This window comes from Vanellus vanellus, assembly GCF_965231255.1.
Source record: "Vanellus vanellus genome assembly, chromosome: 14".
In the NCBI taxonomy this organism is placed as follows: Eukaryota; Metazoa; Chordata; class Aves; order Charadriiformes; family Charadriidae; genus Vanellus; species Vanellus vanellus.
The window spans coordinates 19731858-19748521 of NC_138919.1; the positions used below are offsets into that span (position 1 = coordinate 19731858).

At 43.0% G+C, this 16664-nt stretch overlaps 1 protein-coding gene across 2 annotated transcripts in view; it reads right to left on the reverse strand.

Moving 5' to 3' along the window:
- Positions 1-16664, reverse strand: part of CYTH3 (cytohesin 3) — a gene marked incomplete at its 5' end in the record, with an annotated part of 53887 nt that overhangs the window by 5338 nt on the left and 31885 nt on the right. For both annotated transcript variants that reach the window (XM_082490342.1, XM_082490341.1), the window contains 7 exons: positions 175-329; positions 463-534; positions 616-692; positions 7790-7901; positions 8743-8891; positions 10300-10412; positions 12410-12490. In XM_082490342.1, the coding sequence (XP_082346468.1) occupies positions 175-329; positions 463-534; positions 616-692; positions 7790-7901; positions 8743-8891; positions 10300-10412; positions 12410-12490 (759 nt within the window). The remainder of the gene's footprint in view (positions 1-174; positions 330-462; positions 535-615; positions 693-7789; positions 7902-8742; positions 8892-10299; positions 10413-12409; positions 12491-16664) is intronic.

The following is a 16664-nucleotide window of genomic DNA, read 5'->3' on the forward strand; positions in this document are numbered from 1 at the left end:
CAGTAACAGGAGACTTGTATCTTCATCTGTCAACCCCAAGTACCTTGTCATTAATCCTAGAGGATGTCACCACATCAGAATTCTTCAAACAAGTTAGAATACTAATTCTTTTAGCATCTTACTCCAAAAAGAGCTTACTTCATTTCTGAAAGACATTTAAGACTTTAAACTCACTTGATAGACTTAATCCACTCTTCCTTTTCTTCTGGGGTGGGAGCAGATATCCTATACACTACGTGGTTACCCTCCACCACTCTGCCGTCAGCTTCAGTTTTACACGCTTTAATTACTTGACCTTTATGACTGGGGTTGTAGAGCTCAAAGCAGTTCTGGAGAGCAAAAATGAAGAAATAAATTTAAAAACTGGAAGAAACCTGAGAAACATCTTCATTTAATGCTACATCTAAGTTCTACGCAGTTTACTTATCTTCATTTTAAAAAAAAATTATGAAAATATCTTACGGGTTTTCTAGGGTCTTCAACTTCTCTTATGCTTAGGTTTTCTAACGGAATAATTCCTCTAGGTTCCTTGTCCTAGAAAATGAGGAAAATATCAAATTATTAACCACTTAAATATCTTCGCTACAAACGAAGTTCACTGTAATATCTACTCACTGTTGTGTATTCAAAGTAATACAGGCAATTATCAGTCAGAATAAACCATCTCCGCTTCCACGTTTTCACTCTTCCCCCTACAATCAAAAAGTACGGCTGAATTAAACGCGTGTTGCTGCCAAGGCTTCAGCAACGGATAAGAAAGCAATTTAGTTTTGCTTGTTTTTCAAAATATGGCTTAATTACTTAATCACAAATGGATCAGGCACAGATGAGCTGAGGTTAAAGGAACACGTTGCTGCAGCTCTCGTACTAAGACCAAACTCCTGAGACAGCTTTAACTATGGTGTTGCCACAAAACCGCCACAGAAACGGTGCGCTCTCAAGTTGCGCATCTCCTCTCTTACGAGACCGAATGCAGTCGTGCAGCAGTCAGCGCCGCTCCCTCTGTCCCTGCCGCCGCAGCTGTTGGCCGCATCAGAAACACCGGTACCACGCAGCCCGCAGAAAGGCAGTCCGTGCCGCCACGGCAGAGGGAGTAAAACCAGTAACTGGGTTCCAGCAACAGGACCGACCCTCTCCACTGCCTGTCTCGTACAAGGGAAGGGACCCACCAATAACATTAAGGGCATTTTACCACCTTCCTTTCACCCCACTCGTGAGCGTACACGTGTTTAAGAACCTCTCTCCGCTTACAGATTTAACATCAAGTGGGCAAGGTGCTTATAAGCATTATTAGTGGAACAAATATGACGTGTGATCAATAAAGGAACAAATCACAGGCCAAAATGGACCATTTTTAGTCATTTTTCATCATTTAGTATTTTTTTTTCCTCTTTCTGGGCTAACACTTCGCCGAGTACACCTGACAGAAGGCACAGCCACCGCTTCAAAGTGCGCCAACAGTTCAGACCCAGCAACCACGGGGCTCTGCTCTCTTACACCTGCCAACGCCACACTGCAGGCAACAGTTCCTTTTAGCAAAAAACATTATTGTCTCAGCCCTTTCAGCTGCTTTTCTGCAGCTGGCTACCTCAGAACGTGCCTAGCATTCCACAATTACATTATTTTCAAATCTCATTTCCAGGAAGGACAATTGCAGGTAAAGCAGTCACGTGTCATTAACATCCAGGCTTAGTTCCACCATAGTTATCTGACTTCAGGATTATGTCACCACCTGTGCATCATCCATTCAGCAGTGATTTAACCTCATTAACCCAACATTCCAAAACAGTTGATCTTGCTATTGAACGCCCCTGCATAAGAGAGTACCGTTAATACACCCAAGACCCCCGATTTAACCCAAGTCATACAACTAAATCTACGACACGAGCATAATTTTTAATCCTTTTTGGTCTACTTGAGATAGCTGGGGCTTTGTTTAATGCAGAAATCCAAATCGTATTAAACAACAGTTCTAGGAGTATCGTGAAATTTCTTGGTACCAGCCTGCCCCGGCTTTGCACTGCAGACCGTGGTTTGTGTCCTCCTTTTGTGCGGTTTCGTGACCTACACCATAACCCAGTGCCAACACGCTGCAGCGTCCCATGTACTCCAACTTCACGTTTCCACTACACACACGTATCTTAAGAAAAATTTAATCTGCAAGCAGGTGCGGTGAAATAAGAGAAGGCAAAGTAGTGCAAGATGCAGAAGCCGTGACAGAATGGATGGCTGAGTGAACGGGAGACAGTGAGGGAAGAACTGGTGCTGTTTTAGTACAACCGCTGCGACAGATCCTTAAACAAAGCGCTGCAGAAACATTCAAACTGGCCCGTAAGTCGCTAGAAAAATTCCCGTCACCTTGACGGAGAGCTGGTTCAAGTATGAGGAGGTATTTGGGCTAAGATCGGAAAGCCAAGGAGCTTTATCCCGACTGCCTTCCAGATCACTGAGTACGCGGCAGCCGAGTCGAGGCAGCGGCCAGGGCAGCCCCCGCCGCCACGCCACGCCACGCCACGCCACGGCTTTTCATACAGCCCCATGGTCATTGCTGCCACCTCAAGGCACGTTCTGCTCTCCAGGGTTAACGTCATTTAACATTTTTACGGCACAAAAGCGTCACCACGCTTTTCAGGCTGACAGGTAACATCAGCGGGCAGCAGACGCCGCGGCTTCCCATTCCTAGTCGAAAGACAATCGGCAGGAGAGAGGATGGAACAAACAGGGTACTGCCACAGAGGCAGCTTAAACTGAACAAAGGCGGTTCTCAAACTGTGATACCGTCTCAAAACGCAATAAAAAATACTCCGGTAATAACCATACATTTAAAGGAAAGCCTACTTATAATTTAAGGGAGAAACAACGGACTTAAAACGCACAGCTCCTAGAAGCGTGTAGTGCTAAACGGCAGCTGAGTTTGCTGAAGTTTTTCCTGAAAACATCCCCTCTCTTCAGAAAATCCAGATTTCTCAAACCTGAAACCTTCTGTAATCATGCTGCGGTTTCAATGGAGCTTTTGTCGTGAAACATTTCCCGGCCCCGGATAGTGCCGACGCTGAAGCCAGGAAGGAGATTAAACGCTCCCACAACAAAACGTGCCCCTTGCTGCTCCCTTCTCCCCAGGGCGGCCGGCAGCTCCCGCGCCAGCGCTGCCGCCGCCACAGCAACAGACCCCGAGTCCCGCTCCACCAGGCCACGGGTTACCCTTCTCTTCCAGAAAGCAAGCGGCCAGGCGGGGTTTGGCGGGATAAGGAAATACTGCCACATGCAAGTCTCTGTCTCCCCACCCCATTACTTTGTTGCAGCCGTCAACAGCACAGAAACTCATTAAAATAAAGGCTGAAAGGCAGTCTAACCTGTACTCCTCGCGCTTGCGGGGGTCACCGTATAAGGCGCAGCTGTACGCCCTTCCAGCGGGCTGACACCCGAGGAGCCGGGTGGTACGGCTGCGCGTCGCGCCAGCACCGCCTGCACGGCTCGCGGGTACCAAGCCGTGGTATCACAACGTTGTCTTCCTTGGCCGAGATTGCTGCAGGCTCACAAAACAACGGCTAAGGGTCTCGTACCACACCTCATGCCTGATTCCAGCTCCCAGCCTTTAAGATTAAAACTGGAAGGAATTAAGTTAGCAGAAGAGGATCGAGAAAATCAGGGTATGAAACCATGAACATTTACGGAAATGGAGAGATACAAGCGATGTACTTCTCCAAGATCTCTCTGATTAACTGAAATGCCAAGACAAACAACAAAGTAAAGCAGCACAGTATCTCGTAGACGGAAACCTAAGGAAACTATAAGAAAAAGCCACAACAAGGCAAAATGTACAGAAAGAGGAACAGAAACCCTCTTCACCTACATTACCCAACATAGGGTTATTTTTTTTTCAACTCTGGGCAAGGTACGAAGTAGAGAACAAGGTGAAAGAAACCACCTATACTAAAGAGAAAAACAACTGCCGAAGACTTAGGAAACGCCAATTTCAAAATTAAAAAAGCTTTACGACTGAGGGCAGCAGTGTATCTAAACCTAGAAAATTCAACCCAAATCGTCAGCACATTTGTATAAAGTTTTAGAGAGAGATGCCCGCAACAAGAATGGTTTTCTCTTCTCGGTTCATTTAGACACCACTAGGCACCACGGACTCAGAAACTGTGCGGTTTCACAGATGACTGGATCAAAGTTTGGGTTTCTTTGAAAAAGAAGTTTCCCCTCGACCACAACATTAACCGCCTCAACCCAGGAGAGCGCCAGTTACCCCCAGCGCCGGCCAGGTACCGCAGGGCACCAGTTTCCCCATCAGCCACCGCTGTCCTCCTGCCCCGGGCTGGGGAAGAGGAGCGACACCCTCCCAAGGACGGACGCGCTGCAACAAGCGCCACTGGCGGGACGGGCCCGGATGCGAAGCTTTTGGACAGTCTCCAACCTCTCAGTAACTGCCCGACTGGCAGAAAAATTTAACACGATCGTGTGCTTGGCTCGAATCATTTCCTCTCCCGTTCGGTGGAATAATGTCACAGTTTCCCTCTAACTAGAAGAAAATATTATGCAAACCAAGCCGTTTGCCAAGAGGAGCTGTTTTTGGCAAGGGAACGCCCCCCTGTGCAAAACGCTGGTAACGTGGGCACCAGGACAGACAGCAAGACAACAATTTAAAAATACCTTAAAGTGGATGGCAGAAAATTTCACGGTACCAACGCCACGAATAATCACGATGCAGAAAAATCTAAAAGCTCGTAACGTCTCAAGCTGCTCTAAGCGAGGACTCATTAGCACTCCGCAGCTTTCAGATCTTTACTGGTAGCCTTCACTGTCATTACGCCACGCTTCCAACGACGTGGAACTGAATGATAATTTAGGTTTACCAAGATAAAGGTGTCTATATAAAGGCACCGGCTGGGTCTCGATAGCTCAAGCCCGAATTGCTGTCTGGCTGCCAGGTTTGGCACTCGGACTTACACAGAGTCACCTCTGAACAATTCCGAGCGGCAAACTCTCCGAAAGCATTCTGCACCCTCCCAGCGCTCCAAAACCCAATGCCAGGCTGCAGAGCTAGCGCGGTCCTGAGGACAGAGGAAAGTCTCACAACGCCCGCGCCCTGCCCCGGGGAGAGTCAGTCTGGTGAGCTGGAATACAAACAGATAAGTGGGAAGAGTCGACTGTAAGAAATACCAAAGACAAAATACTGCCTTGCTATGCTCAGGGTTTGCAAGTTGTCTGACTCATATCTATAGTTTTACATAAAACTTTCTATTTCAACTTTTAAGTATTACCACAACTGAACACTTAAAACTCTCACGCAGGAATAGCGTGTCCTTAGCATTTCAACAATACTGAAATTTTTAATATCAGCATCTTCCAGAACCAAAGGAAACCCTGCACACTTCACAGGAGTTTCCCAACAGAAAGGACTGTAAAAACGCAAACAACGTGGATCGAGCCAGCGCTCTCGACATCTAGTTTAAGCCTCCTAGCAAATAGGAAACTCAAGGGACAAGAGGAACAAAAAGACCAGTTTATTTCTGGTCAATGCATCCAAACAAGCAAAATGTGGTTGTCTGTACTGGTCGGTGTCTGCTGAAAAACACACGGTCCTTCACGGAAGCGCAGCTTCGCCCATTTACAGGCTGATTCACCGGAGGCTTCTGGACGCGTTTCATTTCTTTATTCAAATAACCGTCGTGCCATGGGAGTGGAGTGTTACGTGCCACAACACCCTTCCGTTTCACCACGCTTTTACTATTGGCTTTTCTGCGCACTGTCTCTCACCTGTATCGTACACAATGGAGAGTTGGTTGTACTGACCTTACTCCAGAGCCAGAGACGGATTGCCCAGAGGCACCTGGCAGCTCTCACTGACTTTCGGTCACCTTTTTCCTTCAATTCCTTTGTTCCTCTATTTTTCGTTAGATCTCTTATGTGTCTTTTATTGACAGTTCCTTCCACAAGGGGTGCCGTCGCTCCTCTGCGCACACTCACGCTCTTGCTTGCACTCTCGCTACGTGCATAGGCGCAGGAGAGCGCGCGCGGGCAACAGGGACATAAGCACAGCACGGGCTCATGCCCAACCTCTTCTACAGAAAGCACATTCTATCCACATCATCTCGAAAGCCTTTTCTGTTGAGATAGCTATCGCCTCATGCTACAAAATGGAGAAAAGCTGCAAAGTCATCTTTGAGATTGCGCCGGCTGAGCCAACGCACGTCAAAGAGCTTTGCTTCTTCGTAGTCAGAAAGACACAGAGCTCCACAGCATCTGTAGCGCAGCGCTCAAAATCAGACGGCGGGGAGCACGTGAATGAACTCCAGATGCTTCCTTTTCACAGCTATTTCCTCCCAGCACCGGCGTGACCACTAACTTCCAGGTGCAACCAGTAGAGCGGGCACGAGCTCTGCTTTCACCGTGCTCACCCCACGGGCACCCCAGCACACATCCCTCCTCACACTGCAGCCACCCTTCTCCAACGGCAAAGTTCCTTCTGCTTTAACAAGCAGCTACACAGTAAAGTGGCCAACAACCGGCTCTATCAGAGTGTGTACTGGTGTTTTATATAAAAGGGGCTTATTTCATTAAAAAAAAATTAAAATAAAATTTCGGTCTCCTTTACACAGGAAAAAAAATCCCTAAGCCCAAGAGAAAAAGTGAATCCCATCAACTTTAAAGAGTCTGTAAACGAAGCCATCTTGCAGTTCCAGAGACTGCAAATTACCAAAGGCTTCTGCAACCCTAAATTTGGTGCTCATTTAAGATTCTGTTAAGTAAGCTAAATACGTTCTTTTAAAAGCAAAATAAGCAGGAAAAAGAACAGCTTTTTTAAATGTGTAGTTCAAATGTAATCAATCTTTCAATAATCTAATCGACGTACAAGTAAAAATCACTCTGGAACTTCATTACAAGAGTAAGACACGTTGTTTTCTCTCAGTAGAAATTATTCTTCCCTTGTCGTGTTCTTCAACGAACAAGAAAAGTATGCTGAATAGTCCTTATTTCTCTGCTTTAGACGTGAACACTTTCTTCCTTTGCAGCACACTCGCACGCGAGCCAGACACCGACACGCCAGTCTTTCAGAGCACCACTGATGATACTGTTAGTGACAGAGTGTAAAAGCAAAATGCTACAATAAATTTGATTTTTAAAAGAAAACGAAAAGAAAAAAACACAGGAGGAAGGAGGAAGAAAATAAAAGAATGAGCAACTGAAGAAGAGGGGACTGGAAAGCAATCAGATACGTACCTCCTAACGCAGAATAAGCAGAGACAGCCAGTCACAGAACAGAAAGGTGATAGGTCATAGGCCATAAGGAAAACAAGAAGGCACATTTAAACCACTCATTAAAAAATCATAGCCAAAACCAAACCAAGAGAAACTCACAAATAATATGGAAAAATAAAGACATACAAAAATAACTACTTGAAGAGAAATCCTTTTTTTGTACACAGAAAACTGAGTTGAAATATCACAGAGTTTTCTGGAATGACCTTATGGAGCTGTTATTTATCAGTCACAGCGTGAGGTAAATACCATACGGCATTTCCTTTTTGTCACTGAGTTTTTATTTCTCATATATCAGAAATAAAACTCCAAAGCTGGAAACAAGATTGCTAATTTGCATACATAAAATAAGAAGTAACCACCTTCACATGTAAAAGAGTTACTTGTTTTGGTTCGTACATTTTCAAATACAAATTCCACTGTTAATCCTGTTACCTTCACAAGAAAGCAGATAGACGCGGAAGCAGCGAACATGCTAAAGACGAACAAACATGTAGCAGGAAAAACTGCCCTTAAAACTAACCTAATTTCAGCAGCCAACCTTCTCTATCTGGATTAAAAAATGTATGCGTTAGATCATTTCCATCATCCTCTGGAATTTTAAACGGCTCATTCTTAATACTTTCATATAAATTCTAGAAGAATAAAAAAAAAGAGGAAAAAGACCTCATTAATAAATGACTAATAGAAAATGCAACCAGGACATCTTACCGCTTCTCAGACTATTTGTACACAAGGCATAGGAAATACTGTCCATTAAGTTCCATCGTTATTTACTACTTTGATTAAGTTTCATTTTAAACTACTTCATCTATGAACAAGCGTGTGGTTTGTTTGGCTGGTTTGGGGTTTTTTGGTATTGTGTTTGGGGTTCCCCCCCAACCCCGACTTTATAAGCACTCCTAGCAGGACATTTTTTCTTTAACTTCAGCATTTAGCATTTCATAGGTTTGAGCTTCAGGTCTCATTTAGTACAAGTTTTGCCAAATGAACCCGGGTTTTCAGAAAACGGTTTAGGCCACCACACTGCCTTAGAGAAATAAGTATTTTTACTGATATCTGAAGGGACAGGAGGAGGCTCCACAAGACACATGGAAAGAAATGAGAGGCAATAATGAAACAATGATTTTTTCCAGCTTTCTCTCGCTTATCTAGAAAGACTACTTTTTTTTTTTTTTTTTTCCCAGAAGCAGCCAATTCCACAAGAATTTTGCCATCAGCAAACTCCTGAGAGATACACAGAGTGTTTTCTCTGGAATCTCCTCTCCTCAACAAAAGACTGAGTATAGGGAGAACCAGTTCAAAGCAGCTGTGAATATCAGAAAATGCTTCTTTCAGCTACTCAGACGGTTATGCATGCCAGAAAACGTTCTTCTTACTTTCCCTCGACAAACGTGCCTGAGAAGTGTTGTACACACTTCTAAGTTTCCTATTAGAACCACAAATCAATGCCTTGTCTTACCCAGTCTAACTTACCCGCAGTAATTCTTCTGGAAGGTCTCCACCTTCATTAATTCCACGATTCATAGAAATAAACCTCTCTACTGTTGGTTTATCTCTTACATTGTGGTTGTGCAGGCTGGTATTTAACATAATGATCGCAAACGAAAGCACATAGCATGTATCTGAAATAAGATTTGAAAAATTATTTATCTTTCTCTGTGTTGGGGCACAAACCTGTGAAATGGATATCCTGACTGAGAAAGAAAACAGGTAGTCAAAAAATCCTGAACACTCTACAGGAGAGAAAAGTCTCAAATCTTTCTTTAAACTGTTGAAATAAGCCTAATATGTAACAATTCAAATTAAAAGCCCGTATGAGAAAGACAGTACAAGAGAATCCAACTTTTTTTTTTTTAACTCTTTGAAATCATTGCTATCACACTAAATTAACGTTTTACTTGAAACACCGAAGTGTTGTTGGGCAAAACGTTCTCTGCACCCAGATTTTGCCTAGATCATATTGGTAGATCCTATAAGAGACTTGGTCCTACTCAAAATACTTCCAAAGCTTTCTCCAAAGAGAAAGAAGAGTCTCCTCAAAATAATACTTGAGCTGCATTTAAACAGACTGAAAACAACATTGTCTCCATTTCTTGGCATACAGGAGGTGGCTAATACCACTGAACAACATCAAAAGATGACAAAAGAGATCTTATCGTGCCTCTTGACATGGCTATGATTATAGTAAATTCTCCCAGAATTCAAGTACAGGATCCTGTGTAAGAAAAAGCAGGATGGAAACTTCTCTGCCACACAGAGGAAAAGTGTGTCTGCATCTTCAGCATCTTGTTTTCAGTAAGGATTTTCCTCTCTAGCTGTTGCAGACCTGCTTTACATTAGCCCTTCCCTAGCCTATCTGTTCCTCAAAGTAAGTGATCAACAGCAAGCTACGCGTGTGTGTAACTAAACAGACCGACAATGCCAAACACGAGGGCATTCTGCGCAGTATCACGAGGTTTTTGTTAGCTTTTATGTCTTGAGTAATTCATAATTCTAAACCAAGTAATTCAACAGAACACTGAACTGCACTTCTGAGATAAATTACTGTGGAGCAGACTGCTAAAGAGCAACAAAAAAGGATGACTTTTTAGATAATATACTACAGACACATATGGGTGGACTTGAATGAGGTGTAAAGTCCTTATAACCGACAGAGGAGACTACCCAGCCTATCGGTCTCTTCTGCCTTTAAGCCCCTGAGAATCTTACTTTTCCAATTCCTAGCCAAAATCTTTGGTGACGTTTCTAAAGTGTTTTTTATACTTTATTTGGTTTAGATATATATTAAAGCTGAAGTTTTCTAAATGGAAATGCATGCTGACCGTAAGCTTGCACCTCCTGGAAACAAAGTGTGGGATTAGACAGCTGCACTTTCACAGTTCTCAGAAATTTCTCATTTCACGTATTATTTTATCCTGAACTTCCAAACTGGCCATCGTCTCTTTGCATCAGATGTAGAAGGACATATATGATCCAAATACATACATATATATACACACTTAAGAGCTCCTACTGTTTCCTGCGACTAACCCGTAGACTGGAAGACTCCTGGGTTACAAAGGCAATAGCGTGAAGCAAAAGCTTCCATCATACGATCGATTTTTTGAGCTTCTCCTGGGAGTCTGAAGCTCCACAGAAACTGCCTAGAGAAGGGAAGAAGAGTTGTTAGACTCATTCCAGTATTTATATCTCGAGCATATATTAGAAATAACCACAAATAAAAACAACACAAAAATCAGCAATGTCTATATAAAATATCCTAGAAATATGTTCTCAATCTCTCAACACACAAGTCAGGAGCTATTATAAAAGCAACATGCACAGATGGCTAGCCCAGTAATTCAGCCAGCAACGCTGCATGCTATCAGGCAAGATAATACGGCAGTTCGTATTCTGAGACTCTCTCTGTTTTCCAGACTAGTAAACAATTTTCTGTATGCATCCCATCTTTGCCATGAGAATGCTACGGGGAAACAATCGGTTCACTCCTCCCTGGGCCTTATGGCTACTAAAAGCAATAAACGCTCAGCTAGACCTTACTTACAATGTAAAAAGACACATTATTTGAAACATTACTGGTAGGGGAGAGAAGCAAGGAACACTTAACATCTTTACTTGAACTCCTCAAGCATTTAAAAATAGTATCGACAAGAAGAAAAGCCCCAGTGCTTAGAGAGGTGCTGCCTGTCTAGCGCAAGTTCAGCCTACAGGAATCAGAGCCAGATCTTAAAAATGAAGACTCACGATATCACCTCAGCAATTTTGTAATATACGCAGGAGATCTGTGCTCCTGTTTAGCAGCGTGAACTGAAATAGAGATTTTTGCATTTGTAACTTACTATTTCTACGTGTAGGTACGCTGGAATGCATACAGGACAGAAGTCTTCACAAATATACTTTTGGCACACTGGCGCTAAAAAGCTCCAATGAATTTAATCATTTATTCTTTTCCTTCTTAGCAACAGAATTATCTAAACCAGCAAAGGTACATGCTCTGCCATGCAAAACAAGTCCTCGATATTCCCTTTACGCTGGGTGCCAATATAATAACCGTTTATTCCTGTCTTCATCAGTTTTCATTTTAGGACATTATATTAAAGTGTGGCAGGCCATCTTTAGTTTGTCAGCTCTATATACTGTCTTTTACTCACCTTGTGCAAGGTTCCAACCCAGATCACGAATTTTGTAAGCTACCAAAATACAAACATTTAATAGTAGCAGCTGCTAAGAAAGAATAAAGTCAAACCTAACGTTAAATTGGGTGAAAGAGACAGGAGTATGAAGCCTCCCAGAGAAAAGGCTTCCTGAGCTCAAGCCTCAGGCAGCTCCGGTGATCACCACCACACCACTCAACCACAGCAGAGCTGTTCTGACTCCACGTCACGAGGCTCCGCACCAGAGACAAAGATCACACGGACATTCCAATGTATCTGGTGTCAGAGGGAGTCACCTGTGGCAACGGAACAGTCTAAACCGACTGAGTTTGCTAGATCTATTACAGATTTCCACCAAGACGAGACGGGACTTCACAAGGTCACCGTATGCTGGCATCCCAGAGAAATCGAGGAAACAGCAAAAGAAAAACTGTATACTACAATGTTACACTTTCTTTCACACGACAAGTGGGAAACTGAGGAAAGAAGGAGGAAATTACTCGATTCAAAGTTTACCTCTTTGTACAAAACCTGAACATAATCGCCGATTATGGCCAGCGGGATTCCCCCCTCCCCGTCCAGAGGAAGAAGTTGAGGTGGAAAGAAAGGACAAAGAAGACGGCAGCAAAGAAAATTATTTATTTGCTTGGGGTAGGGGTTTGGTTGTTTTTTACCCATCTCTCTGCTAAGATATAAACCAGATCTTCAATTGTCCGCATATGGCAGGCACACCAAAGAGTCACGGCTATGTTTCAGCTGTCTGCATTTGTCTGAAATAGTTAAAAGTTTTCACCTTCGAAGGCAGCACACGCACAAGCAATTGGAAGGGTTAAACCAGAGCTGTCTCTGCTAACTTGCGCAGTAACGCGTATAATCGTGCGGAGCTGCGGATCGGCTTTCTGACCAATAAATCACCACAGTGACTCACATGAACGTGCAATTCCATAAAGAAAGCTCAGGTCAAAAAAAATAAAGACTTCACTCACCTTAAGGCTTGTACGAGATTGAGATCAGCGAACTCATGGAGTTCAACAAAAGCCTGAAGAACTTTAATATTAAATTCGTCTCTATGAAAGACAAAAATGGAAATAGACAATTACAATTCTGAACTTTAAGGACTTGTTAGTTATCTCTATTTGCTTCCAAGAATAAACAAGGAAATAAATGATCGCACCAATCAAATCAAGTAATCGAAATGGTTCACGCATTTATTTGAGAGGTATTTTAATACTTTAATACTATTATTTTGCCAATTTTGCTGGCAGATAGCAAGAGCCAGTATACTTGAAATGACTTCAGCACTGCTTATTTAAATGACCCAAAAACGGCCCGGCCGCCTTCGCTTCACATTTATTGCTACTGCACCTGCCTTGATATGGGATGGTACCCGATAAACGTATCCAGTAAAAAGTCTTCCGCAGAAATTGCGTCATGAACTCTTAAAACAACGGTTAATGTAAGATTAATTTCTTCAGCCATACAACACATGAAAAACAAACTATCCCCCTTTTTTCTTCCAAGAACAGAAAATATTAAAGCAGTATCTTAATTTATGGACAAAGATGAGGAACAGAAATGCTTCAACTGATCGTACCTAAAAAAAAGAACAGCTTTTTAAAAGAGCTACTTAGTACATACTATAGTCTTACTGCGTTCTCAAAAATTGTTACAATAAAGTTCATGGAAATCAGAATAGGTTTTAAATGGGCTTTCTCTCAGCTGTCTTGTATATTGCGACGTAAATCATGAGCCAAATTATGCTTTGTTTGATACAAAGGCATTTAAATGCCAAACTAAAGTATTGGGTTTGCGTGGCGAGGTTTTGGTAGGGGGGGTCCGGGGCGGCTTCTGTGAGGAGCTGCTGGAAGCCCCCCGTGTCCGACAGCCAATGCCACCGGCTCCAAGAGGGACCCGCCGCTGGCCAAGGCCGAGACCATCGCCGACGGCAGTGGCGCCTCTGGGACAACACAGTCAAGAAGGGGAGGGAAAAAGAGCCCTGCGCAGCTGTAGCCGGAGAGGGGAGTGGGAATATGCGGGAGAAACAACTCCCCCATTCCCCGTTCCCCTGCGCCGCTGGGGAGGAGGTGGAGTTGAGCCTGGGAATAAGGGAGGGGTGGGGGGAAGGTGTCTTAAGATTTGGGTTTATTTCTCATTATCCTACTCTGATTGGATCGGTAATAAATTAAATTAATTTTGCCCAAGTCGAGTCCGTTTTGCCTGTGACAGTAACCGGTGAGTGATGTCTCCCTGCCCTTACCTCGACCCACGAACCTTTCGTTACATTCTCTCCCCCATCCGTCCGCGGAGGGGAGTGATAGAGGGGGTCGGTGGGCACCGGCTGTCCCGCCGGGGTCAGCCCACCGCAACTAATGAACACAAAACTGTTTGCATGCCGACAGAATTTAGCCTACCCCATCACTGAGCTCATATGCCGGTCACGTAGAGGTTTATAATCCTCAGGGTGCGCTTTAAACACATCACCAAGACAGAATGTCGCCCGTCAGCCTCCACCCAAGAACAGGAAGGTGTGCACCCACCGAGAACTACCTGCTGCACCACTGACTAACTGCAGAGCCAGACTAACCCCTAACACTCACCAGTAAAGACCTTAAAACGAACTATTCGTTCATCTGGATGTCCCCACACTGTGTACAGAAAAACACATCAGCTCTGTCAAGCAAATCAAAGCAATTCTCACGAAATTTATTAAAGCACAATTCAGCTGTGTGACTACTTTTCAGTGCAGTGAAATAAAGTGGCATGATAGCATAATAAGAGAGAGCACTCAATAGAGGTACTTTGTTACTCTAAGCCAAATATTGATTTTGCTCATAAAGCAGCAGTAATTCAGAACAAATATTAGGCTTATACTCTAATTTTTGCTGGATTAATAGTGATACTTGTCCTGAGTACAGCTCCAAAGACACAAGCCAAATATCATGAAAGGTCTAGGAAGCCACTTAAAAAAACAAATCAAGACTTACCCACATATAAAGAAATCTTACATCTCTTACAGGATGTAATCCATCCCTTATTTATCGTACGTTTTTAGGTATTATCTCGTCCCATTTTACCATTCACTTTTTTCAGTTTGCTGAAACAAACTGGACACTCTAAAAGTCAGTAATTTAAAATATATCTCTTTATGGCAGAATGGTATACAAATATTTCATTCTGCTGACCATCCTGGCCCCGTCGTCAGCTATATTTAGATAGAATGCAGAAGTAATTCATGATGGGGCCCTGAGAGGGAGTGGCAAAGTAAAAGAGAATGTCCTCAGACTCCAAATGCCTTGATAAAAGATAGCGCATAACTCCGTAAAAACTCATCTGTAATATGCACTGCCATTTGCATGGCACGAAACACTTAACAGCCTGTTCCTGGAGAAGTCACAAAAGCAAAACTAGCAGCTTAAGACCACCTCAGCAGGCACATTTTATTTTATCTCAGGGTATTTATTTTACCCCAGGACCTAAAAGCCTAATACATTGTTTTCAGATGTTGAGCATGAATAAAAATTATTAAGGTTCTAGGAAATTGATGTTGCGGTTCAAAGGAGTATGATGAACCAATTCCCCGTTCCAGACCCGACTACCTTGAGATGTCCACACACATCCCTGTCATCTCTTCACCTCCACCCCTCCTTACTAATTCGTGTAAGTGAAGAAAAAGAGAGACAGAAATACTATTTGCTTTCCCATTATCATATTAATTACACCTTTCACAGAAATGAAGAAACATGCATAAAAACAATTAGAGTAGACCGACCGCATACTTTAAATAAAAGCTCCTTTTTAAAGCTAAAAATAATTTTAGATTTCTTTTTCACTTCAACTGCTCCTTAAAATGGATAGGTTGCTTCTGCCTTGTGGCAAAATAGCAGTGTGTTATTTTTTTTCACTTCTCTGAAGATTTAATTATCCATTTGATAGAGTTATAAAAAATTTCCTGATCAAATTTGCTATTCAGTACGACCACTACATTTTTCTGTATTTAAGTCTTGCGTAGTTCAGAAGACATAATTGAATTGCATGTTTATCTGTATACATACGCAGTATTAAGGAAGTTTGCCCTGTATTTTCAGATTAGACCACAGCGCGGCCCAGCAGCATCCCTGCCAGGGATGCAAAAGAACAAGCAATCATTTTTTTTTAATTTTAAATGTGAACCATAAACACACAGTCACACAAATATTACCGACGACTCCAGTGGGCCGGGACATACTGGTAAGACCTTTCTGCATGAGTGCAGGGGTTCTGGGAACAGGGCTAGAAAAACTGGAAGTATTTCAGAAGACAATACCAAGGTAGAATTCAGCTCTCAAAAATTAACACAGACTCCTTCATACGAGCTTTGTTACAGTTTTGCAATTATGGACATTAACATATAAGTGATTTCATAATACTGATTGCCCAAATATTCAAGAGAAACCACATAATGCTGTCATATAAAAAAACTGCTGAAACGTCTACGTATACTGTACAGAAACTTCACAGCGAAGATCTATTTTCAAAATACACATATTACAGTGAAAACTTTCATTAAACCTATTGAAGTCCGGAGGAAATTGCTGAGCACAAACTAAGCCGCTGATGCTGTAAACAGACTACGGGTGCCTCAAAAGGGATCTGCCAGAACTTATCGCTACAGGAGCATAACCCAAATGAGTCAACTTTCAAACCTCCATAACTGGCGTGCGAACCAGAGCGTGTGCGAGCACGCAGACACACGTACCGCAACCCGCTCTTCCCTCCTCTCCCCTTCTGCTGCCTCGTTCGAAATCAATTCCTGGGTCGCACAGCAATGGAAGTAATTTGCATTTCCACTGTGTTTTGCGATAATATGCATAAATATGGATGTTGCTTGTTTACTGTGGCGGGACTGATAAGATGCGGTGCGGCTGCCCTTGCTAATAGTAAGTCTGTGTGCAGGGAAGACGAAAACGTTAAAACCTGCTCGTAACTATTGTCCCAGGAGCTACCCATTTCAATAAGTGATTTCTTTACTAGCCAATTATTAGTGATTGTAAATCACTCTTTGTCTGGGCACAATATCAAGAGTTACCGGAACTGCTGCAATGCAACTCGCAGACGCTCCAAAAGCTTATGGTACTAAATTCTGCACTATAGCCAAATTTAAGGGTATCTTCTCAACACAGTACATTACAACGAATTAAACATCATTCCACAATGCACCCGTTTAAAATGAACAACAACCTAATAGAAAAAACCCTATCGCAA